This window comes from Embiotoca jacksoni, unplaced genomic scaffold (assembly GCF_022577435.1).
Source record: "Embiotoca jacksoni isolate LCO1_2020_lvr unplaced genomic scaffold, fEmbJac1.0.p SCAF_2, whole genome shotgun sequence".
Lineage (NCBI taxonomy): Eukaryota > Metazoa > Chordata > Actinopteri > Embiotocidae > Embiotoca > Embiotoca jacksoni.
In genome coordinates this window covers 2439190-2465694 of record NW_027185340.1, presented here as the reverse complement: position 1 = coordinate 2465694, position 26505 = coordinate 2439190, and the positions used below count along the sequence as shown (strand labels likewise).

General features: G+C 40.3%; 1 protein-coding gene across 2 annotated transcripts in view; it reads right to left on the bottom strand.

Annotated features, from left to right (window-relative positions):
- The window catches only part of uggt2 (UDP-glucose glycoprotein glucosyltransferase 2), a 34079-nt gene that overhangs the window by 5291 nt on the left and 2283 nt on the right, over nucleotides 1-26505 (bottom strand). Inside the window, exons 4-32 of one of the 2 annotated variants that reach the window (XM_069153902.1) lie at nucleotides 26091-26203; nucleotides 25738-25915; nucleotides 23041-23137; nucleotides 22885-22957; nucleotides 22622-22722; nucleotides 21805-21904; nucleotides 21280-21340; nucleotides 20902-20993; nucleotides 20578-20728; nucleotides 19151-19270; nucleotides 18511-18596; nucleotides 18245-18380; nucleotides 17881-18012; nucleotides 17601-17765; nucleotides 16952-17075; nucleotides 16770-16868; nucleotides 15454-15548; nucleotides 13257-13463; nucleotides 10535-10666; nucleotides 8914-9044; nucleotides 8564-8659; nucleotides 8238-8340; nucleotides 7669-7748; nucleotides 5891-6080; nucleotides 5619-5777; nucleotides 5398-5483; nucleotides 2965-3049; nucleotides 2764-2846; nucleotides 2412-2435 (exon numbers count right to left, since the gene is read on the bottom strand). In XM_069153902.1, coding sequence (XP_069010003.1) covers nucleotides 2412-2435; nucleotides 2764-2846; nucleotides 2965-3049; nucleotides 5398-5483; nucleotides 5619-5777; nucleotides 5891-6080; nucleotides 7669-7748; nucleotides 8238-8340; nucleotides 8564-8659; nucleotides 8914-9044; nucleotides 10535-10666; nucleotides 13257-13463; nucleotides 15454-15548; nucleotides 16770-16868; nucleotides 16952-17075; nucleotides 17601-17765; nucleotides 17881-18012; nucleotides 18245-18380; nucleotides 18511-18596; nucleotides 19151-19270; nucleotides 20578-20728; nucleotides 20902-20993; nucleotides 21280-21340; nucleotides 21805-21904; nucleotides 22622-22722; nucleotides 22885-22957; nucleotides 23041-23137; nucleotides 25738-25915; nucleotides 26091-26203 — 3299 coding nt within the window. The remainder of the gene's footprint in view (nucleotides 1-2411; nucleotides 2436-2763; nucleotides 2847-2964; nucleotides 3050-5397; nucleotides 5484-5618; nucleotides 5778-5890; nucleotides 6081-7668; nucleotides 7749-8237; nucleotides 8341-8563; nucleotides 8660-8913; nucleotides 9045-10534; nucleotides 10667-13256; nucleotides 13464-15453; nucleotides 15549-16769; nucleotides 16869-16951; nucleotides 17076-17600; nucleotides 17766-17880; nucleotides 18013-18244; nucleotides 18381-18510; nucleotides 18597-19150; nucleotides 19271-20577; nucleotides 20729-20901; nucleotides 20994-21279; nucleotides 21341-21804; nucleotides 21905-22621; nucleotides 22723-22884; nucleotides 22958-23040; nucleotides 23138-25737; nucleotides 25916-26090; nucleotides 26204-26505) is intronic. The other variant, XM_069153903.1, reaches the window with a different exon arrangement.

Genomic DNA, 26505 nt, shown 5'->3' with positions numbered 1-26505 from the left:
AAAAATGATGCTAAAGACATCAGCTCCTCTCATCCCCGCCTTCAGAAGCAGTGCTCTCCTCACCATGGTATAAATACTGACCGTTAGGGAATAGTGTAGAAAGTCTCTCTTGAGGGAGACTCATATTCATGCAAAGTTGTGACTCAATGCACAGCAGCCCATTTGCTTTCTATTAAATTCATATTTAATACTGAATGTCTTGGGGTCACCGTGTTTTAGACACATTTCTGGGGATTATTTTCAACTTGGTTTGGACATTATCCACTTACAAGCAACATTACTAATGTATTACACTGGAATTAATTAATAAAGGTTCAAATAAAAATTTGGTCTGGTCAGGCTCGATGCAAAAACAGCATAACGTCTGGAGAACCAAGTAATCAACGTCTGTTTAAGCCCTTAATGTGGCTGCACATTTAATTACATCATTTTGAATATCCATTAACTTGCTCTAACACATCACAACATAATTACAAATGTGGTGTTTCTGGAGCCATTTTGCCAGAACATTTGGAAAGAAAGGAGTTTAAATGATGTAATTTTTTTAGGGAACTGAGTGAACTGCGTGCGAGTCTAGTAGTGCAACACAGTCAATTAATTGCGTAGCTGATCATTAGAAATATGTATGAACAATCATGATAATTGACTGTTAAAAACTCACGACTTGCAGTTTCTCAAATGTGATAATAGACGTGAAAATAGAATGATTTTTGGAGAGTAATCTGGGTCTGCCTTCACCAGTCAGAGGGATGAAATTAGTAGAGAAAATGGTGCCTGAAATGTGGTCATTCATGGAGCCCCGCCTCCCACCGTGATGCACACTGATGCCTGAGGGAAAATGGCACAATGCTTCACTTTACAGTTCCCATTTGAAGATAGTGCCCATCGAGTCAGTGCATTACCTTTCAGTCAGAGTCAATGGATTTAATAGTTAAAATGTGTAAAAAAAAATATTTTTTTTTTAAAAGTTCGCAGGTTGACTAAAGTGGTTTTATGTTGAGATAACAGCAGAGATGAGAGAAAAATCCAGAGGACTCGCTCTCCACAGAGTCCTTCAACACACCGCTATTAAAGAGCTCGTGATGCAAGGCACATTTTAGTGGACAGAATTCCAGACTTGTGCTGGAGGGTAGATGTGTCTGTGTGTCCTTGTCTGTAACAGACTGCTGATGTGGGAAGGAGTGTCTCTCCCACACTCAATTACAACCACAGCCGAGGCCTCGTGTCTCCAGGAGGACACCAGCGAGTGAGAGGGAGGTGTGAAGGGAGGAGGGGGCGGGTGGGGGGCAACACTGTTCGTCTCCAAACGTCCTCTAAAACCAAGTCTCAGACACACAAATTAAAGAGTCTAACTGGTAAGCAAGTCACATCCAAACAACACAAAACCAACAATGCCCCCCCGACTACCCACACTTTTTTTTTTTTTTTAACCATTTTGTAGTTTTGAAAATCTCTCTGTACTCTTTTGTACTCAAAGTGTGCCTCTTTACACTGGAGCAGTTGGCTTCTGGGTAGTCGCCACACGTCAGGGAGGTCTGGGGATGCCGACTTCCTGCCATGACTAAACCAGTCATTATGAAGGGCCTGCAGCACAACAACAGGGTCCCCCAGATAAGCAGCTTTGGAGGGTCAGGTGAGAGCCCGTCTGGCTGACTCACCCAAGATAATCTGGACCTCTGGAAGGGTCCACAGAGCTCTGGATAAATCCTGAGCTGTAGACAACACCAACCGAACCAAACTACTTCTGTTTGCCCTCCAGCTGGGTCCACTCAAAAGGGTTTATCTGTCATATTCAATCATTCACCACCCTGTAACCACTAAAACACTTTTAACCACACGGCACACCGTTACAGGTAAAACACGATCCGTTTCTCCACCACAGACGCCGTCCTCATCATGACAACTCTGCAAATCAGTTCATCTTCTGAGCCACGATACATTCAAGGGCAGTTTTTGAGTTATAGAGGCGATTTCTGAATTTATACAACAGCTTAAAACGCAGTATGTGTATGCTTATGTGCAAGTGTGAATAGCACATATGTTTGAGAACATATGCAGTTATGCATGAATACACACACACACACACACGTATATATATACATATACAAATATATATATATATATATATATATATATATATATATATATATATAGGCTACAACACAACCAGTAGTCTTGTTTATATTCTAATTATAATAAACAAATACAATCTTCAATATTTAAATTTCACATTTAAAGAGCTCTCCACGCTATTACTATTACAGTTAGAATATACAGTTTAGTCTGATTCTTATTCATAACAAGACGTAGGACAGTGGCACAACAACTGAAAGCAACCGATGGACACTGCATGCTAACAAATATGAAAAAGAAGTTTTAGGTGTTAAATACGTTCCAGCAAATCTGCCTACCTTTTCTCAAAAGTGCTCCAAACACTTCACACAGCAAGCGTTAATTGAGGAGACAGGATCACACAGTTAGGAGGTGTCGGGGAAAACACACAAATGCACGCACATACCTACAGAAGCACATATTTTTTGCAAGACTAGATCTTACAGCGTAATATTGCAGTCGGGACCCAGGGGTGGAGTAAGATCTCCTGAAACCGCAGTGTATAATTGTATTAATTGTAACGGACGGCACATCAGCAAACCCATCAATCAATGAGTTCATAATAGTTTCCGCCTGTCAGCTGGAGGAGGTTTTAAACCTACGAACAAACGACAACTACATTCTCGTTGCATTTGAGAACAGATTACTCACCTTGCTATGGAGTCCCATATGCCTTTGCTTTCACTAGTTTCACTTAAAATATCTTCACTGATCTTCTCCGCCTTCTTCTGTACCTGTAACAACAAAGAAGACACAAAACAATTATGTTCCAACTTGTTCTATTTATTACTACTTTGCTGTATAATGTTCAGCAACTAATCTACAGAACGTAGATCAAAGAAACACACTCACTCTGACTTTGATTATCTTCCTGTGGAAACTGTTCAGCACGACGATGACGTCACCGGCATCTGCCGGGGAATCTGTTCCATCGTGCCTGAACAAGTGGATAAAGAGTGAGGAAACACTTACTGTCTGCGAGTACAAATCAATTCTTATGATGTTCCACTGATGGATCGGCAACCAGTTAGTCTTAAGGCAAGTAAAAGCCCACTTTGAGACCGGCACACAGCACATTAACAAAATGTGCTGTCAAATCTGCATTAATTACATCAAATTACCTTCATTATTAAATAATAGGAATTCAAATCTTTCCCAAACATCATTATTTGTGACCTTTTCTAGTACGTCATATTTTAAGTACTGTTCAGGAAAACGGCAATTCAACAACATATTTATCCCATCTTGATATTAGCCTCCTCCTTAGAAGAAAGAACCTTTGCAAATATTTTGGAATTGGGGTCAGTAATATATTGGTTTAAAAAAAAGAAAGAAGAGAAAACAGATCTAAAGGATCAATGCAAAAAACAACAAAACTGTCATTAAAACATATGTAAAAAATAATCTATTTCAGAGTGGTAATCAAATTTACTGAATGCATTGTATTAGCAAGCAAAAGACAGAACAAATCTGTGGAAATGCTCCTTTAAAGCCTCCACATATATACATTACATCTAAGCTATTAGATCTTAGAGAACAACTGAACTAAATCTCAGTCTGACTTAGATTTGCTTTTTACGAGAGCCCTTGAATCCACCATTAAAGTGAAATATGGTTTTGTGTCAAAGACTGAGGTTGAGCCTAATGTTTTACCCAAAGCATCAGTGAGAAAAATATACACTACAGGCTCCAGTCATGAAGGAGACAACAACAACTAATGGACAGACAGTGACTTAAAAGTGGATATCTGGACAGCTGCCAGGGTCACACTCTGACCAGATTCATTACCCTCCATCATCATTAAGAATCACCTTACCATTATTTTACCCATCACTACTTCCCAGCCATGCTGTATATATACTGGGAGATTTAATGAGAAAGTCTGTACAGTATTGATTGTGTAACGCAGCCTTTCAATGTAATTGTTTTAGGGCTGATTTGCCCTGGAGAGAATGTATTTTGGCAGGCAGAATCTGCATGGTCCGATGGTGAAACACCAGAGAGCAAACTTCAGGCAGATATGAGCAATAGGCTACGATGCCCGGCAAGCCATTACAACCCCAACGCTTACTAAAGGCAAAAAAAAGTCTAACCGTATCACTATGATAAATGCCCCCCTCCTTATTGGACCCAAAGCACATTTCCCTCCCCCATACTCAAGTGCGACTTGTGTTTTGCCCCTTTCTGCTGTCACCGGTGCAAATCAGTCTTTAGGGCTCGTGTTAGAAAGCACCCGAGATCAATCTGTATCCCTATTCTGAGGAGAGGCGAGCCGGCCATCTCATTCATCGCTGTCACAGCGAGGTGCAGGGTGCAAGAGGAAAACGCACACTCTGGGACGGGGGGGAGCGCAGACACACCCACTACGCTCTGATCGGCCACCTAACCAGAGCAGAGTGCCGCTAACCACAAGAATAATGACACTGCCAAGGTGAAAAATGACATCACCTCTTAAGTTCACCTGGAGGATTGGGGGATAAATCTTGGTTGTCTGATATGATTCCAGAGGAACCAGGGGCTGTATGTGTCCTAAATCTTATGTGACGATGGCCAGAGAGGACAGTATGTGTGATTGCAGGGACAATAAGTATGGTGCACTACAGCTGCCAATGCAGACTCACATACATGGTTGGGATAATCACCACTTGCCCGTGAGAGACTAGCATTCTTCGTTTTGATATAATGAGCTTGAAAAAGAAGAATTTAATTTTAGATGTAAGCAGAAAGTACCAAACTACATTTTAATTAAAGTAAAAGTGCAGAATTAAAAGAAAGCAAGACAAGGATAGTTGTATTTTTTGAGGGAAATCTATTAAACCAACCCCAAAAACAATAATGTTTCTGTTCATCCAGGGAAATTAGACACCACCAGCTCACTCAGTCTAGCATATGCAGCATTTGACACCTACGCCATCCTAACTAAAACACATTCTGCTGCTGCTATTCTCCAGTCTGAGGTGGATGGCATGACAGGTGACCAGCTGAATCATCCCTCCACTCTTCTCTGTAATAGCAACCCTTTCCTCCTACCTGTCTCTCTCCCCTCTATGCTGAAGCGAACTCCCTGCACTCATCAAAACCTTTCATTGGTACAGTGTCAGCAGCCTTCCATGTTACCATAGTGATGGTTTTCATAGCTACCAGTATGAAATGGAGCGGTAGCTGAAAACAACCTTGATGCTGAGCTACAGATGAAGCGGCCCAATTAGCATTATTACCTAACTTTTTGATTCAAAATACAAAACGATCTGTTGGGGATAAGATCAGAAAGACCGAGATACTCACGTGAGAATTTGATAGATTTCTTCTGATCTTCCTTTACGCAATCTTAGGACCCAGGCACCAGGATTGGCTTTCAGCTGTAAATATCCCTGTTGTGGTGGAAACAGTGACAGTCTGAATAATTGCAATAAGAATGACACTCAAACTTGTTTTCTGAAATCTAGCACCGGGCCGTTTCAGTTTCAAACTTTGTACTGTGACTACGAGTAGAGAAGGATGCTGACCAAGTTAGCCATGACAATAGTGTCATACATGAGCGGGTCCCTGCTCATGCCCAGGGTGAACTGCAGTCCTCGAGGAGGCTGGCCACTGGACAGGTCGAAGCAGTGGCCCTCCAACAAGAGGTGCTCCAGTTCAAATTCTGCCGTCACAAGCCCGCTCACCTGAAGAGAACCACAAATTACAGAGCACCAAAACCAATAAAAAACAGCTTGGCTCAACTTAAGGCTGAGAATATTTAGATTTTCTTGGTAGTAATGAGTAAGTAGCACAATACCTCCTGCAAGTGGATGTTATCCAAGTCATGGGGGCTGCGCACTGCCTGCACCATCCAGCTCTCTGGTGTGATCATATTAAGGGTGAGCAGTGGAGATTCTGGGAGCTCCATGAAACGGGCAACTGGCCCTGGAGACACGGTGTCATTGGCCAAGAACGCCACATCGGACTCCAAGACAAAGTGGTAAAAACTGTGAAGACAGCCAAACACATGATCAAGAATTAAGTGCTTGCCAATTCCCTTCAAATTAACAGAAAAGGGAATTGAAAGCCTTAAAATGGGGAATAATCTGCACTGGACTGAGACAACAATCCATAGACACATTGTCCTCTTCAACAAGCACTGAAATGATGACATGTTGTGCAATAGCCTTCTTCCTGGGGGGAGAGATGGGCTCTGTTGTGACAGCTGGATATATACAATTTCTTCAAAGAGAGGAAATGAATACTATTACTGCCAGTGTTCCTGCTCAGCCAATAACAGAAATACATGCAGCAGTCTGTGCACCAGAAAAGTTCCTTTTCTCTTTTATTACAGTTGTCAGAGCTACGCTGCAGGCTAATCCTTATGCTAATTACATTTCTTCAGTGTCCTCCGACACAGAGGAGTCATAATGAGTGCAGATATTGTGGTAGATGATAAACATTGCCAATGCTAATTCTTTCAATTCAGAATGCCTTCTTCCCGCCAACGGTACATCAACACATTTTTTTTTATTCACAGGGAGAGTTCTCAAAAGTTAATTCCCACCACAGCCGCAGAGCTGTTGACTCCAGAGTGAGATGGGAGCTGCTAACACAGTACAGGTAGTCGGTGAGGTACACCAGAGGAAACACACTGTCTTCATTTGATTGGTTCCAATTTGTGAGATGACCAATTGTCCGCAAGGAGAAGTGTGAGGAAAAGGAAGATGAGCAGCCCTGCGGTCTCTGCTGCCGTCTTCCCCCTATGAGAAGTGGACCAGTGAATGAAATCAACCCACTGACGCAGAACAGGACTCGTGTGTTCCCACTGACAGCATTATCTCCAGGGGAGGGCTATAAGATTACCAAGCTGGTGGCTCTAAAAAGGATATGAAGCAGGGATGTTGTGACTTTGTGGTTTTAAAACTAAACTCCTGTTCAGGATCTACTTGATGACATCCAGAAAAGAACAAATTGCTCCACTGAATCATGCTTCTAGCTACAACGTTTTGTTACAAAGATTAGTAATATCAATTTTGGGGGGGGTTCATGTGTCAGTGGTTTGTGGGGGAAGACTTATCTCCAACAATTTAACTTCAGCTAGGTTATACTGTAAATTGTCCCTCCAAAGTGAGCGTAAACATCCTGGAGAATCTCTCATTTGGAAATAAAAAAAACAACATTTGAGCTATTTCATTGTCGTAACACTACAAATCCCTCAGCTTATTATGGAACAAATTACAGAAATAAAAACACAAAATTACAAAATAGCTAACACTTACCCAATAGTCTGAATGTTAATGGGCAATTTCAAACTTTCATTTTCTACTGTGTTTTTTTATGACTATTATTATTATTATTGTTTTTGTTTTTACTGCATTGCTTGAACTGCAGCGGTGAACGTTGTAAGCAATTTGCCCAGAGATGCAAGTGGAGGCCCAAAGCAATAAGGTGGTGTTATTAAGCAGATTGCATCTGTGCAGTATAATCTTAGAAAGGAACAGGGAGAGGCAGAGATGCTAAGTCTGCAGCAGTAAGAAGATAAACCAACAAGCCAAAGAGAAAAATTTAATTACTGTTGGAGCTAGAGCATACCTCTTGAGGGGCATCTCGGACAACTTGGCCTGGCAATTCATAAACACCTGCAGTCTCACATTGACCACTTGACTGAGCACCTGCAGCATTCACAGAAAAAAAAGAGGCCCAGTTAAAAATGAGGGGAAAAGAGGAGCCTCATGTATCTGAGAGGTGCAAGACACACACAAGTTTTTCAATCAACACAAGGTGTGATCGCAGCTTATTGTTTCTTACTAAACTGAATTTTTGGAGTTCCTCAAAAGACAAAGACCAGATGTCCTTACATAACATCTTTCATGATATAACAAGACAAAATAATGAATCATTGCCAGTCTATTCACAATTCAAATTCTTTAGCAATAAATCAAATATTTTAAAATAACCTGAAATACTGAGGAAATAATCTGGTCAAACAAAAAACAAGCATGCTGGTATCAGTTTATGAAGAATGTCTGAGCCACTATGGTATTTTTCAGAATTAAAAAAAAAAAAAAACTACAAACATGAACATGGATCATAGTATCAATCTGAGGACGAAAAGATGTGTCCTTGCTGTAGTAAAAACTAGAGAGGAGAATACAACTTACAATCAGCAGAGGGGAAATCTTCTGCGCCTCTGTGGTGAGCGGGTCAACGATGGCCAGGACATCGTAGAACACCTCGTTCTCACGTGGAGACAGACGGAGGACACTGAGGAGGACAACATACCCAAACGCATTTCAACAACACATGGTTGTATAATCCTTATTCAGCAGAACTGCAATTCAAAAGATTCACATTTTGGCACTGCTTGAAATGATGGCATAGCAATTTTTCAAATCCATTATAACGAAAGGAAAGTGAAAACCTTCCAGTAAGACAGCAGAGCCAAACGGACAAAAAACAGGAAGAAAAACAAACAAACATTGCTGACCTGTGGTTGTCTTTGATAAAGTGGACATCCTTTCTGACCTGTCCTTTAGGGGCTGTAGATAGGAGGGCATCAACTTTCATGACTAAGTCACTGGCACTGAAGAATAAAGAGTACGTTAAGACAACTTTACCCTAAAACTGAGAAATGTACATTTTCTGCCTTGTAATACACTTTAACACCCACGGTGAAGATAGTTTGATTAAGGAAAAAAGATAATTTAAGACAAAGTTAAGACAAAAGTGGCACAAAGGAAAAGTTCAAAGGATGCCCTATTTTCAACAAAGACATTCAAATTGTTTCAAATGACAAAGCTAAAAAAAAAAAAAACATCTAAAAAAATTAAAACATACTGCTTTGGCTTCAGCCCCATCTGTTTAACTTTGGCTTTGACTTCCTCTGTAGAGCCACTCAGTGTAATCTTCTCCAGCAAGCGGAAATCCTCCACAGTGAATTCTTCCTGCTCTTCAAATGGACCCAGGATCTAAAATGAAGAAAATAATGCAGTCAGAACACGACTTTTCCAATTCTTATCTCAGCATATATTATTTACAACTTGCCCAGGGGATGTTAAATGTAATGTGATTGTGACACAGTGTTTTATCCACTTAAAGTCACAAGATTCAGTGACACTGCCTGCTTTTTTTTTTTTTTTTCCTGCTTTCTATTTCAGGAGTAGAGTCCTACCACTGCAGCAGAGGAATGTAGGATAATATTAATTGTTACTGCCATCTCAGAGGCTGACCTCTACATCTGTGGTTGTCAGCATTGCTGCTGCTGCCGAGACATCAGTCATCAGGTCTGTGCACATATACAATAAAAGCACATACACACACTTTGCCGTGTGACCTATGACCTTTGAGACACAGACGTCATGCTGATTTGACAGTGCGAAGAAAGCACTCTGAAACAATACCATCAACATTTAACCGATGCTTCTCCTCACTGACAACATGTTTTCTGTTTCATAAAGAATATTCTTTTTAAATCTGAATCTAGTTTTCAATCCCTTATTGAATTTATTTGTTTTGTGATTTACACATTCGTAACATTAGCTAGAAACAACTAAAATTCAGAGATAAAATGTGGATCTTTTACTAGAAAATGATATGGTACAAAATAATGATTAAATATGTATCTGACACATTGGAAAAACAAAAAACTGACTTCCACATCATATTTATTTTGATAATTCACCCAAATACTGATTTGTAAATATAATGCTGATGTTCAGTGACCTCATTATTAAAAAAGGCTCAATTGCTGATACTGACTGGTGTCATAAGAAAATAAACACGGATTAAAACCTGCTGCCTCTCAACTCAGACACCTGCAATACAATACTTCAGGATGACTTTTTAACAGCTGCAGATGTTTCAGCAACTTGGTCACTAGCTGCAGATCCTGCTCCTGGTGGATATTGATAACGACTTTCTGGAGTTTTTAAATTTGGGTTACGTTTACACAGCGGTTGTACTTTATAGTTGAATTTGTTTCGCTATCAACACATCATACGTCAGTCTTAGTTTCATGCCCCCCCCCCGGCAGAGCGAGACTGGGTTCTTATTAAAACATTATTAAGCGCCAATATAATCGGCCCTCAGTGAAATGTGTCATTCAAACAAGGAAAAAATAGAAACGAGATGTTAGCCAATGTTTTAATGTGCTGGTCTGTCCTGCCAGCGACGCGTTTCCCTCCCGTGTGTGCAGCACAATTGTCTGATTTGATTAATTGTTTTCTTTGTCGGTGGATACGTTTGACACTTTTTACAGGAAATTAAGTCACAAAGTCATGAATCACTGGTGTTAAAATACAGATGGCGTTCCAAGGCCTTTTGAGATTTTATCAATTTAATACAACAACATCCAATTAATGACTCAAGTCTGGCGAGAATCCGAATCAAGTGACTTGACACTTCTGGCTGTTAGTAAATATACCTGAATTGAATTAAGGTGAAGCTGGAGTCTACTCACTCTTCCGTTGCTGATCACGGTCTGCTGTCCCGGACTGAGTTTCAGGACGTCCTGACAGAACAGCTGTTGACTGCGGATAAAATCAACTTCCAGCGTGTTGAATTTTTTCTCAAAGGCATCTACGTCCATTCCCTGGAACAGAAAAACAAAAGTTTGTTGAGGATGTTAGATAAATTGATTACATTGTTGACTCACACATTTCTGATGCAACTGAAAGATCCGATAGAGTAGCTGAAGGACATTTTTCTTCGTTCCAGAAATGCGAGTGATGCATTAGCATACCGAATGATGTATGCGAGGGCCACAAATATTTACAATATCATTGATGCCTTGCATCAGCACAATCACTGCAGTTTTCAAACAGAAAATATTTCTGCCAGACCTGTCAGAAATGCACACGTGTGAAAATGAGATGAATCAATTTGTAATTAATGTAACAAACTCTTAATTAAACCCCAGCCATTTTTGTCTATAACAAATTAGATGTGGGAGTGAGGAGGGTTTGTGGAGTCAGGTTATTAGTTTCTCCAGCATTTCTCTCCTCAGGAGAACAGGTGAAATACCAATAATGTCAGCACAAGCCAGTCAGCAAGTCTGTCTGGCAGCCTATAATAAACTCATATCCCTTGGCTTTGTGTCTCAAGTCACACAGTTATGTCCTCCCTGTCTCTCCATTGCTATTTCCAGCCTATTCTCTCCCCATTGTTTAAAGTTGATATAATTGAAGGGCAGTTTGTTATAGTAAGTCCCATATGAAACATGAACTGTATGAGTTTCTCCTGACAGGAGCGATAGCTCTCCCGTCAGCTGATTTGTTGATTAGTGACTGAGAATTTGTTTGCTTATGTGCAATGCTGTGTGGGTGGATACCGCAACACTTCACAGCATGGAGAACACCGGTGGTTGTAGACTGCTTACAGCAGCAGAGTGATGGTCAGGCTTGGCTGAACACGTGTGGCTCACACAACCATGAACATGGAGCAGCTATTCATCAGCTCCAGGAGAGCAGGTATACACCAGCACTTTTTAGTTAAAGATTCAGCGTGTGGAGCTCGCCTTGTGATAGCCCCTGTGACCTTTCAAGTGGAACTGACAGTGAGCAGGCTGCTTGCCGCGGTATCCACAGGGTGTGGAGCATCATGCGTGCTCTAAATGTACACTGTTAGCTGATGTTCAGGAGAGGAATGAGAAGATGGGCTCATCAATCACCATTTTGTCTGACTGTGCACTTAAATCAAGAAAGCAGTGTCAGACAAATCTGTGCACATGGTTTCATACCGAACCTTTGTTTCCCTTGTTTTTACCCTTGTGCTCGACAACCATGCGCAAAATCAATTATTAAATACAGTTATCAATTATGTCAGTGCAAAATAACATTGCTCGCGTTTCACAATGACATAGCTCTCCCTGAATCAATCACAGGGGCAAGCTAACATCAAATAATTCAACTTGTACAATACTGTATAACATTAAACTATTGAAATCTATCAGCTGTTGGAACTTTTACTGCGTACACTATTCACACCAAGGTATAGATAGTAATTTTATTTTGAAATCTTTAAAACCTCAGGTTGTATTTGACTGCAACAGACAGTGTTGCAAATCAATGAGCTGTGGACTGTTTTACTGCAGTATTGGATTTCCATTTTGCATCAACTGGATTAGGTTCCTTGATTTCGAAGGTAAGATCATATACTGTTGCAGAAACAGACATTTCCATTTGGTTATTTCACGTTTAAATGGTTTAACGGTTGAATTTTCAGCTAAACTATTCCAGATTATACAGTAACACAGTTTAAAATGACATATACCCTCCCTTTACACGCATGTAATATAATTACATGTCTGGCACACAAACAGTACTTTTGCATTGTTCCTATGCATCTTTGTTTACTTTGCTGGCCGTGGGTTTTGGGTCACATTCTTGTCATCTTGGCAAAATAGAAGATTTAATGCTTGGTTAAAGGTTTCAATTAGCTTCAACTGACAGGGGGCTATGCAGGTCTCTGCTGTGTAACAAACTATGATAATAAATCATATAGAACAAGGGCAAAACAATAATTCTTACCAAATATCTCACAACTGGTATAAAGTATCAACACAGTATATTGTGACACTATTAATGGTGCTTTAAGAAGAAAACTAAACATAAGATATTAATGCTAACTTCACTTTGGAGTGTTGAGCTTCAGTACCAATACCAAAGCAATACTGTTTTTGATACTTGATAAATAGTTTCCTATTTTAATTTTGAAGGAAAAGTCAAGGTTCTCAAGCGATCTAAAATGTTGTTTAAAAACAAACAGCTTTACAAAAACTTAAATTAACCTAAATGAGGTCTGAATTTGGGAATACCTTGATTTAAACTAAGAATCATTTCGAGCAAATCAAGATTATGCATGCAACCAGAAACTCCATGCCTGTTTAATACTCTGTGCTATGGACACACGTGTCATGGCTGAACACTCAACCGTTCTTACTGTAACTGCAACACAATAATGACAAATAAATCCCATGTCACAGTTTCATCAGCAAATCCATATTTTTTGCCAAACTGCATCTAAAATTCAGGACATACGGTTTCACTTTGATGCAAGTACAGGATCCAAAAGACTGTTTGACAATGTGTTTGAAATATAAAAGAAGTGCAAATGAAATGTCTAGAATCTCATTATCTCTGAGGTGACAAAAACATAACTGGATCTCTTAATCCCTTCTTTACCTGCATCAGTAAGTCCTTCATCTTGGTCCCCTGCTGGAGGAGCTGGCTGCTCTTCTCTTTTAGGAGATTCTGCACAAACTCAGCTGCAGCCTTTTTCTTCTGGGTAAGGAGGGAGGCCCAGACAGCCCTGTACAGCACAGTGTTATCTTCGCAGGGCTTTTCGCTGGGGTTATCTATCACCCCTACACGCACTCCAGGACTGGCTTTCTGCTTGCGCACACACACAACAATGATAAAATTCACACTAATATCGCACATTCTCATACTGTATATCCAAAGACCACAGATTTCACAAAGGAAGAGAACTGGGAACAAAGTGTGACAGTAAAGGATTCTCCTATTCTATCAGTAATCTTTTTGTTTCGTGGCAAAAATAATGCTGGTTGGATTACACCTAATTTATCTGTGGTGTAACAACAGTAAATATTTCATTTTAGAAGCATCTGTATTGAGGAGTGATTGAAGAAATCAAAGAAATATATTAGGGGATACAGTGGGGCAAAAAAGTATTTAGTCAGCCGCCAATTGTGCAAGTTCTCCCACTTAAAAAGATGAGAGACGCCTGTAATTTTCATCATAGGTACACTTCAACTATGAGAGACAAAATGAGAAAAAAAATTCCTGAAAATCACATTGTCTGATTTTTAAAGAATATATTTGCAAATTATGGTGGAAAATAAGTATTTGGTCAATAACAAAAGTTCATCTCAATACTTTGTTACATACCCTTTGTTGGCAATGACAGAGGTCAAACGTTTTCTGTAAGTCTTCACAAGCTTTTCACACCCTGTTGCTGGTATTTTGGCCCATTCCTCCATGCAGATCTCCTCTAGAGCAGTGATGTTTTGGGGCTGTCGCTGGGCAACACGGACTTTCAACTCCCTCCACAGATTTTCTATTGGGTTGAGATCTGGAGACTGGCTAGGCCACTCCAGGACCTTGAAATGCTTCTTACGAAGCCACTCCTTCGTTGCCCGGGCGGTGTGTTTGGGATCATTGTCATGCTGAAAGACCCAGCCACGTTTCATCTTCAATGCCCTTGCTGATGGAAGGAGGTTTTCACTCAAAATCTCACGATACATGGCCCCATTCATTCTTTCCTTTACACGGATCAGTCGTCCTGGTCCCCTTGCAGAAAAACAGCCCCAAAGCATGATGCTTCCACCCCCATGCTTCACAGTAGGTATGGTGTTCTTTGGATGCAACTCAGCATTCTTTCTCCTCCAAACACGACGAGTTGAGTTTTTACCAAAAAGTTCTATTTTGGTTTCATCTGACCATATGACATTCTCCCAATCCTCTTCTGGATCATCCAAATGCTCTTGAGCAAACTTCAGACGGGCCTGGACATGTACTGGCTGAAGCAGGGGGACACGTCTGGCACTGCAGGATTTGAGTCCCTGGCGGCGTAGTGTGTTACTGATGGTAGCCTTTGTTACTTTGGTCCCAGCTCTCTGCAGGTCATTCACCAGATCCCCCCGTGTGGTTCTGGGATTTTTGTTCACCGTTCTTGTGATCATTTTGGCCCCACGGAGTGAGATCTTGTGTGGAGCCCCAGATCGAGGGAGATTATCAGTGGTCTTGTACGTCTTCCATTTTCTAATAATTGCTCCCACAGTTGATTTCTTCACACCAAGCTGCTTACCTATTGCAGATTCAGTCTTCCCAGCCTGGTGCAGGTCTACAATTTTGTTTCTGGTGTCCTTTGACAGCTCTTTGGTCTTAGCCATAGTGGAGTTTGGAGTGTGACTGTTTGAGGTTGTGGACAAGTGTCTTTTATACTGATGACAAGTTCAAACAGGTGCCATTAATACAGGTAACGAGTGGAGGACAGAGGAGCCTCTTAAAGAAGAAGTTACAGGTCTGTGAGAGCCAGAAATCTTGCTTGTTTGTAGGTGACCAAATACTTATTTTACCGAGGAATTTACCAATTAATTCATTAAAAATCCTACAATGTGATTTCCTGGATTCTTTCCCCCCATTCTGTCTCTCATAGTTGAAGTGTACCTATCATGAAAATTACAGACGTCTCTCATCTTTTTAAGTGGGAGAACTTGCACAATTGGTGGCTGACTAAATACTTTTTTGCCCCACTGTATATTAGGAGTGACGGATTTGCAGATTATGCCTTCCAGACATCCCCTTACACAACCTAAATGATGAATAAAAGAAAGAGAAGTGTGTTGATTGTACTCACCATATGTTTCAGAGCATTGAGTAAGAGTTTTCTTCCTGAAACCTTCTGAAAATCTCCAGCTATCCACATGGTCACAAGACTGATCCCATCCTCATCTAAGATAAAAGAGCAAAACCTCTATAGTACTCCATACAGATACATTTTAACACGGCATTCAAGTTCATCCTCATGTTTAGAAATGGTCTTCTGCATCGCTATAAGGCATGTTTAGATAAAATACTACCACCTCCCTTGCAGCCTTCAGCCTGTCTGGCCATTCTCCTTGTCAAGTCGTTTGTCTGACAGAACTATCACTCACCGAATGGTTTTTTTGTTTTGTTTGTTGCACATTTTCTGTAAATTCTAGGGACTGTTTTGTAGGAAAATCCCATGAGACCAGCAGTCCCTGAAACACTGTCACCCTGTCAGGTACCAACAATCGTTGCAAATTCACATTTCTTCACCGTTCTGACGTTGACGTAAAACCTTTTTAACATGTCTGTATGCTTTTATGTTCTGAGCTGCTACGACAATTGGCTCCATTCACAACATGGCATACAGGTGTACCCAAATAGATGTCTACAGCATGTGTAATCAAAGCACGAGTGGAAAACAAATGTATTTCTGAGCAAGTCTGTCTCTGTGTCAATCTTATTGTTTACGCAGCTTTTAAAGAGAGAGCGAGGGAGCGAGCTATCTTATTATTATCGATTAAGTAAAACACTAATAATCAGGTGTAAGTGAGAAGAAAGTGAGATCAAGTTATTACAGTGAAAGTTCAGAGGTGAGAGAGACTGAAGCATCTGGCAAAGAACTGAGCCAATCATAGGTGAACTTTTCCACCCGTCATAGCTTCCCCCTCCCCGCCCCCCCCAGCCAGTCAGCAAGTCGTTCAGAAAAGCAGATCGTTGGCTGGGCAGCTATTCCACAGAGCAAGAACTACAATCAGCCTCCTCAGACTCACTGCAGCTACACTCTGGGTCTGGGCAGGGAAACGCAGCTCTTATGACCATTTAGACTGTTGGCTGAAAGCCAGTCAGAGGACGCAGCAATAGCCTTGCTGGAGGCACAGCCTGTCTGCCTTAAAAAAAAAAAGATCCATTTTACCTTTTCATAAATCGAAAAAGCAGCGTTGGATTCATTTTGTTTAGATGCTGCTCATTTTACAGCTATTCAACCAATACATATACAATAGTTCTTCCACTTTGGATGACAAACAAATGATTGTAAAAGTTATTTCCACTGTTACAACTCTCTGTGTTTCTGGAAATCAGTTTATTCATCTGAAATAGTGTTTATTGGGAAAGCTAGGCTAAAAATAATAAGCAACTTCTTACCACTATTTGTGAAGTACTTCATTTTCTTGGCTATCACAGCCATTTTATCTCTGGAGTCCAAGTATGAAAACATAGTTGTGTCCTCCCAATCGTCTACAACTGCAAAGCAAGAGAGCATAACATGAGTGAAATCTAGACGGTGAATCAATATTCCATGGTGTAAGATGAGTAGCACAGGTCACCTGGGGCGGCCGTGAAGTCAAGGTACTTTCTATCAGTGCTTAAAATGAGAGGGTTCATCCTGGGAACCACGTTGGCCTGTTCCATTAGATAGTCCACAACATCTAAGCCTTCAGTTAACTGGCCCTGGGAATTAAAGGAAAGAAAGTGGGAGTCACATCACTGATGAAATCGATTCCATAAGCATGTAGTGGATCTGGTGTAGGCCCTACATCTGAACCGTTGACAGGCAATGAATCGTAAACAGGTCTACAAATACAATAATGTGAAAGGCTGTGGAGGAGGATTTTCCTGGAAACTTCTACATCCTGCAATCAAGCAATTGTAGCAAATAGGAAGCGAGCTTGCGATCAGTTACTCAATAGGCTTTTAATTATTTACCACATTATGGTAAACACATATTATTAGCCTAGTTTTAATCTATAATCTAGTCTTTCTAAAGTTTCATCAGATGTGTTTCTTGCATTACTTATCAAAGAATGTCAACCCTGAGCTAGTGTGTAAAGTATTACTTTTATGGATACCGTAAGCATTAGCAAACCACCACAGGTGTTGTTCTAAGATGTTTGTTTACGACTTATATTTAAATTCAAAATAAAAAAAAAATTATATTTGAATAGGTATGTGTCTTTCCGTGCAGGTGCGTCACACCATAAAGACAGCCCTCTGAAAGGCATTGGTGGTGTCCATTATGCGCTGAAGGATGATGGTCTCCAGCTCCTCTGGGTCCATCTCCTCCGAGCTCAATGGAACTCCGTTAAATAAAGCCAGAGGCAAGGCACCCAGGCCGCTCATTTTGTAGAAGAGGGCACATTCCTGGAGAAAAAAAAAGCAACAACCTTGACTGAATACTGATTACTTTATTATTAATCAAGTAGTTGTTGTTACTTCAAAATTAATAAAAACAAATAAGGGAAGTGTTTTATTGTACCTGTCTTTTATAGTCGTACTCCGATTCCACTCCAAGAATCCTTTCAGAATTGACTTTTGGGAATTTTTTCTTCATGTAAGCAGAGATTGTGTCAGCAGACAGCGTCTCCCCTACATCTACTCTGTTGTACAACTGCAAGAGAGAGGCAAGGCAGTTCAGACTGTCTTCAGATCCCCGTCAATGTCTATAATTTCCAACTCTATTTGAAAAAGCTGAAAGCAGAGTCAAAGTCCCACTGACTCATCTCGTACGAACTGTAGGATAATACAAGGCACAATAAAGCAACTGACTTCTGAGGCACGAAGAGACGTGAGCCGGAAAGAAGCACTTGCTAAAACAACAGAGATTTGTGTGATATACTTACTGAGACCGCAGACATCAGGGCCTGGGATAGATCGTACTCGTCTGCAATGTAATTCAGCAGTCGGAAAAATCCAACCCCTGCATCTGTGAAGCCATCAATCTCCTCTTTGGTGTTTACAACAAACACAAATCCAATTCTATAGAAATCAAGACAAAACAAGTATTCAATTTGTAGGTGAAATGAGAATCACTGGTTGGTAAAGAATATAAATGCCATGAGTGGACCACATAAACAGCTGTGCAGGTGTGAGAAATGACAGCACCAACCTCAGGGGAATCTTATGCTTGTAGAAAAGCTCCGCTAGCTTCACCAGCTCAACACTTTCTTTCTGCAGGGGATCTAGGAACATCACCTGACAACAAAGGCATCATTATCAAACCTGGTTCATAAAGCCTTTACAAAGACTTGTTTTCCAATTTGGATTCCTAATTACATAAAATTTGGCAGAGAAAACGATAGACAACTTGATGAGGGATAGTTTAGAGAATGAAAAGCAAAGCTAAGTGTTCCAATTTATTCTGTTGTTGTGTGTCTGATTGTATTAACTGAAATCTTGTAATATCAAGCACCCAGAATCTGACAGCCTATTTAATCTGAGTAATATAATTTACAGTGAAGACCTCTCTCAATTTCAGTTGCTTCATCAATCCAACCACTTAGCTTTTTTTGTTTTCCAATATAATTTTGGGAAATTTTTGCCATCATTCAGATAGCACTGTGCAGACAATGTGGAAATGTGGGGAAACAGAACAGTGGAAAGACAGACAGCAAAGGTTCAGCCGGCCGCAAGTCAAGCCAGGTCCTCAGCTGCTGACGGGATTTAAGCTCATGTACGGCAAGCACCCAAATCAATCAGAAATCAGGTCGCCCCTCATTTAGCGTTTTCCGTTCTTCTGATAAACTCACCAGGTTAAAGAAGTTGCGTCTGATTTGGCGGATGACTCCAGGAAAGGTGGCTCTGAAGAGCTCCTGTATACCTGTTGGCCAGCTGCGGTACATGACGTCGTTCTCTATGTCGTTCATCCACTAGAAGGTACATGACAAAAAGATGGCTTGTTCACCTCACTTCAGTATCAGTAGCAGAATAGCAACCCCGCAACAAGGCAGACGTTAGGTACTTCACTCAAGGACAATTCAAACTGGTAGACTGGAGTTTTCTATACACGGACTACATTTCCTCTGTGCTTTTGATAGTGTTCCTTATTTTAATGAATGTGACCGGTATTTTTCTTTGCTTAGGGTTTTTTTTAGGGACGTTTTTTGTACATGTAAATGACGAAACCCGAGACAGCTACTTTCAATAAATAATTGACTCTTGTATAAAATGGGTCATTAGGAGCTATAAAATGAAATACTCTTTTGCTTTTTCCACTCTGCATCTGTAACCTCTGACAGAACAAACTCCCCCAAAATTAAAAACATTCATTCAGAGGTTGGATAACCAGCACTGGCTTCACTAAGTCTGGGTGTAATCACAGTTCCAACAACTACACATTGTACTTGATGATGCAGTGTGGTGATAAGCATCAGCACGACCTGTGATTTCTCAACAGCTCCAGCACATTACACATTCTTAATTTAGCAACGACTAAAAGTAAAATTTTCTTGTTTACTTTCTTCTTAAATGTGCCGTTATTAGAGGAACCATCCTGCTCAATAAACAGGTAACATGTATTTACGTGTGTTAAAGGTTTATATTCACGTGTTTAACGCATGTAACATTCCAACAAAGCTGGTCAGAAATATGTTGGTTTTGATGTGCTCAAGATTTAACATGTAAAATTGCTCTGAAGTTCCACAATTCTGATTCCGAAAAAGCTATTAGACATGGCCTTGTATGATATATGACCAGAATCACAGATGAAAAAGGATCCATTACTGCAGGCTAATCTGGTAATGACAGTGTCTTTGTCTTTGTAATTCTCAAGCCTCTTCACAGTCCAAGTGTTTGCCTCACTGGCAGACTATCACCATTTCTCTTACACACTCCCAGAAACAGTCCTAGTACACACCGAGTCTCTAAAAGGCAAAACTGAAATGACAAACGTTTTAGTTGAATGTGGACAGGCTTAATATCTTCATACCTCTGGCATTTTTAAAGTACTTAAATTATCAAAATGGCCAAAGGTGCCACAATGAAATCTTGCAAGTTTTTAATTTGATAACTTTTCTTGGCTAACTTCCCATTTAATAATTGAAGTTTCTGGCAAGCTCGAGATTGCTGCAATAGCCTGATGACCAATCCACTACCTCCCACTCTGTGAGTACACAAAGAAAAAACACCTGCAGTGTTGATCAGGGCCAAGAGAATAAAGCTTTTGGACAGGACTCACCATTATAGCTGGTTGTCTGATATCCAAGGCATAGCTGTCATCCACAGCGCTCACAGGTAACCTCAGCAGTTTGCTTCGATGTTCTTCCTTTATGCCCAGGTTATTAAGCCCCTCCAAGACCCTGCCCTCTTCTCTGAGGATGTCCAAAATGCTGCAAGTGCAAAATTGCTGGTTAGTTTTTCATCCATATTAGCTGTGTGGCAGCGGATTTGCATTGCAGCAAATTCTGATCTTGTTGCAACAGATGACCGAGCCAACAGATGGGTCTGAGACCTCCTGAGAAGAGTAAAGACAGACCACTGCGCCCTCCTGCTGGGCTGCTACCTGAAAGGGTTGTGAACATCCAGATCAATGTGCAGCCCATTGATGAAGAGCTCCCCGCTGCCTGGGTGAACACCAACTGTCTGACTGAGATGCTGAAAGAACAAGCCAAAAAAACCAAAATGAGTGATTCAACCATTCAAGTCTGATCTTTTGACAAGAGAAGCTGTGCAGAGACGACAGCACTAAGTAGAAGGGATAAAGTGTGCAGAGAGATGAGGAGAAAAATAACAATAAAATGTCAGATTTTATGTTCTAGTGGAATTTATATCAGATATAAATTAGAAAGTCATTCTCTAAAATAAAAAGTGTGCAATGGCTATCAAATAGTTATCAAAGATGCCATCTGCACTTCCGGAAACGCTGCTTATGATATCACACCTTTTGGTTCTCCTCGATTTCTTTTCTCATTTCCTGCTTTACGGCCACTCTTGTCAGTGATCTGTGGGAACAGTAAAACATGTACAGTCACCATCAGCTTTTACCACATCCCCAGCCGGCAGTAAAATGCTAGTTTTAATCTCGAAAAACCTGTGGGCACTTCAAGATGGTGTGTTTGCAGTCAATTCCCTGTAAACACCCAACTCTTACTCAGCACTTTTTGGTGTTATTACAAGCTGCTTGAGCCAAAATAAGCAGACATCAAAAAAGCTGATTAGATCTGTGTTACAGATTTATTTATATTGATTCCGTTTATTGTGGATGTGTTAGGTGTCACAGGAAGGAGGAATAACGCTCAAATAAATGGGCAAATAAAAGGAATGTGCATGTGCATTTAATAACGGCATCTGTTGTGCTCAGATTCCCACATTGTAACACAGACTACGGCTCCAACATGGATTTTGGACCTGTGCCAAATGCGTTAGGCAGTCGAGCAGAAGGAGAAAATAAGATGAATTTCGTTACCTGGCTTTGCTTGGAAAGTTCTGACTGAGGTCTCGCATGAGCTTCAAAGCATCAAACTTTGGCACAGACATGATTCTGGCAGCTGCCTGGAAACTTAGATCTGCGAAGATCAAATAAGTAAATCATCAACATTTATACATCTAGTCTGGTGACTCATGACAGACAGTTTTCTGTCCCTTTGGGTTTCTTTCTCTGAGGACCTGTACAACGGTTGGCACTAGATCGGATCCCCTGGAGGGATGCATGCGCCAAACTCCTCCCGGCTGTGATTGGTTGTTAAGCGTACACTGCTGAGATAGATTGTTTTTCTGTCAGTTAACTGGTCTCCAACAGTATCCCTGTCCTTAATTCTATCCTTCACCCTTTCACAACATAACAAACAATGACAAACAGACCATCCTTCCCACTGATACACTCGAGCACCAGCCCTGCAGTCCTTTCACATCATTACTTCTTTCCAGTTGCTCTCTTTGGTGGCGTTTCAGCATAACTTGGATGGGTAGTTAAGAATTATATTTTCTAGTTGTAAAACGTGTAACAGAATGCCATAAAAAAAAAAAAAAAAATCTCTCTCATGTCAACAGTTTGCTCGTATACTGCAAATATTATGTTTGTGACACAACCACTGTTGATGTTTGGAAAGATGTCAAAAAATTTACTTTGTTTACTTTTGCAATGCTCATCCCTGCTGTCCACCAAGAACTGTCTGGTAAGAAATTTATATTCTGTGAGCATCATTAACATCCATAAATCATAGAGGACGAAAATGGCTTAAAAGTATTATCAACAATAGTGCTGAAATATAAAAATGTGATACCTTGCATTTGCCACACTTTGAGAGGGGCCATGTCGTTGGTACTCTCCAGGAGATGTTTTTGAAGCTCGATAAGTTGCTCCTGGAGTTCAGGGTGAGATTTCCTTAAGAGTGGGAAAAGAAAATAATTATTTTACAAAATAATGTTAGAAGATTGTTTTATCTCTTAGTCATGTGAAACACCAGGTGCCCGACTGAAAAATAAAAAATATAAGAGATTCAAGCATTTTTATGGCAACTGACAGGATTACAATTTAGTTACTTACTTTAATGTTCCAAAAAAGAATCCTTGGACTTCATCATTATCATCATCCTCAGCATTTGTAACCGTCTTTGAATCTACAAAGCAAAAACATTTGTGTTTTAAAAACCTTGGACACAGCGGGGTCCAACACACAATGTTTGATAAGTCACCAACTGACCTTGTACTTTAGTGTCATCCACAGCTTTGTATTCTGTGCTTTTAATAGCCAACTCAACACCATACCCAGATAAAAGCATCGTTTGAGGCTTTGGATCCTGCAACAATTAGAAGCAGAGAAACGCCTTAAATGTAAAAGAGCGTAGAGTTTTGTACATTGTTATGTACAATGTTATTGTATGTACATTGCTGTTTTAAAGCAGTGTGATCACAATCATTAACAATGGGCATTAATCCCATAGAGGGAACCTGTGGACCTGTCCTTGTGTATCTAAATATACACAGTGACACTATAGGGCCAAAATCATGATTATACCTTTTAATTAGTGGTTCAGCTGCCTCAGACACACCCGTGTCCAACATGTGCGTAAAAATCAAGCAGACAGATATTCAATTTATATTGACACACATCCAGAGTAGAATAGCTCATAATGAAGCACTTCGTGAATTTCAATTTGGGACTGTCACGGGATGCCATCTTTCCAATAAATCGGATTTTTACCCTGGTCGGCTGCAACTGCTGTAATGAAGTGAACACGTCTGGCAGCGACGACTTGAAGGGGACATGTCGAGCAGCAACAACTTAACTGACCGAATGCTGCTGACACATTCAAAATCATCGGTCTCTAGTTGCAAAAGTCACCAGCGAATTCCAAACTGAGAGATATTGGCAGCACACAAGCCTGAGATCATCATGCACAAAGTCAAAAGATGACTAGAAAGGAGTAAAGTAAAAAAAAATCTGCACTAGACTCTGGCAGTATGATGATGACATCTTAAGAGAGCAGATGTCCAAGAGAACCCGATGCAATCCAAGGTGCAACTATACTTTAGGAGGGATAAAGCTCTGGACTGGACCCTTCCTCCCCAAACCTTAAACCCTATTAAATCATTGAGTCACTGTTTGCAAGCCACATCTTTAAACCCACATTTAGGCGTCCACATTCCTTTAAACATGTTGTGTAAATCTGTATATGATCTTCCAACTGATGATGTTTCAGTGTACAAAGTCTGTTAACAAAAGGGATTTTTTTTTTCTTTTTTTTTCAATACTACATTCAACGAAAGTGATAAACTATAAAATGTTTCATCAGTGGGAATACAAAGTACATGGGCTGCCACGTACAGCAGCAGACTTGACCTTGACACTAATGTCACCCAGATTCAAAACACCAGCTCAGTCTTTCAGGAGCACAAGACGACTTTCCCACCCACACTCTGCTTTTCTGTAGCAGCACATGTTCTGAAGAAAAGCACCTTCCAGGTTTTCAAAGGCATCCGTGTCTCAGTAGGTTTTAAGGAAGCTGTTGATTCGTCTCTTGATCATTGGTCAGTAATACATTGTCTTTAGCAGCATGCATTTAATGAACAGACACTACAGCAAAAAATTCTTACTATTCACAACTAAAACAAACCAAAACTAAACAAAAGCAATATTTTAGGACAAGAAGTATGAGAAAATGTTTTATAATTTTCATCAATAAATAAAAACTAAACGAGAACATGCAATACTGACAAATATTTTTTTTTTACTAAAAAAATTAGGGCTAAATTAAACAATGAATAAGGCAGTCTTATTCAGTGATTGTGGAATCACACAATTAAAATATCTCTCAATTTATCCACAAACTGCTCTGAGAAGAAAAGGAAACAAAACAGACAAACTACAAACATGCAGGCAGCACCCCGACATTTATGAAAAGGTAAGTGAACATTAATCTGACGCTGCTTACGCAACACACCCGTGTTGCACCGATGTGGATGTAATCTTAACATTACTTTCAGTCGGATATGTCTCGCGTGCCGTCAGAGGAAATCAGTCAGTTCCAGGAATTAATGACAGCGCTCCATCTAAGTCATCCTCAAATGTTCCCTAAAGAAATACTGTATATAACTGCATTGATCTTATTCAACCATTTAGCATCTCTTCATCTCTTCTAAAGCTAAAGCGCGAGTCATCTTCAGAAAGAGGTCGCTACTCTGTGGTGGAGAGAACAAGTAGCCGCCGTGGTGCTAACGCTGCGTGAGCAGAACGGGGAGATAGCGTCTCTGTTCAGACGGTTAAGAGTTTGGAAACGCAATCTAGATCGGAGAGGAGAGTCCGACGGTTGTATCAGTGCCGAGCCTTTTCTTCTGACCTTGCGATAGGTGAGAATAACACTTGTAACCATGGTAACCATACACATAGATAGCGACAGCTGCACTCTCAAAATGCTTAGAGAAACACAAAAGTGAGACTTGATGTTACTGATGAAATGAATCAAAAGGACTAAAGTTTGACAAAAACTATTACACATTTTCTTCAAAAGACTGAACTACGTCAGTATTAGGTGCCAAAACACTCCAGTTCTTCATTTTAATACCCAGCTTTTGTCAGTATATCACTTAAAAGTACCATCATCTAAGAAAAATAAAGCAGCAGAGTTGTATGGCACAGAAGAGTATTTTAGGTATTGGCTGCATCAGCAATATTAGTAAGTCGGATGTTGGTTTGGATTTTTTTGGGTGAGATTTGTTTACAATAAAAAAAATATATATATATAACAAATGTTATCCTTCTGTGTGGAAAAACAAAAGATATGGGCATAAGGTTAAAGTTGATTTATTCATTGTGAGGTACGCCAAAAGACATTATTCAGTCAATGTAAAAAAAAAAAAAAAAAAAAAAAAAAATAGATGCAAAAGCGCTGCTACTCACCACTACAAAATGACGCAGCACATATATAAGTGTGCCCTCTTTGGCTTTCTCTGACAGCACCTTATGAAAAGAGGTGAACTTCTTGGTTCCAATCTCAGCATACAGGATCACAACGGGCACATTGGTTTTATTGGTCCCTGGATATGTGTGATCATTCTTGTATAAATATGATTTTGGCCTGCAAACATTTGGAAATGTTGTTAAAGATATGTTAGAACTAAAATTGGGTTAGAGAGTCAGTGGAAGCATCAAATAATGAAAATTTGAAAACATAACTTTAAACTTTTCAGTTTGCTCTGCTCTAATAGATCCAGTTTATCCACAGAGGGGAAACCAGTGCTGTTCCATGTTACCTGCCTGCAGCTGCCTTCAGGAGTTTCTTGATGTCTTTGGTACTGCAGCTATGCTGACCATGGATGGAGACAAAGGCAGGGCAAGCCTCAGGCGGAGGCTCATCACTGGCTATCTGTTAAGAACAAGGGGGTGAAAAATCTTCAATAACACACTGACTACAACATAGACCTTACACTGCCAGGATCTGGTGTTTCTGAACCCACATGAATTACCCACATTAAAATGCATGTGATCACAGCATTATGATCTAATTTGGATCAAAGAAGAACACAACGTAGCAAGTCTAGAATTGCTAAATACAGCATCACCCTCACACTTTTCAACCTAGACCTTAGTTATGTGATTAATATATTCGTAATATTGTCCAGAGACCAACTGTGCTGTTTCAAATACCATTTGAGAAAATGTTCAGGA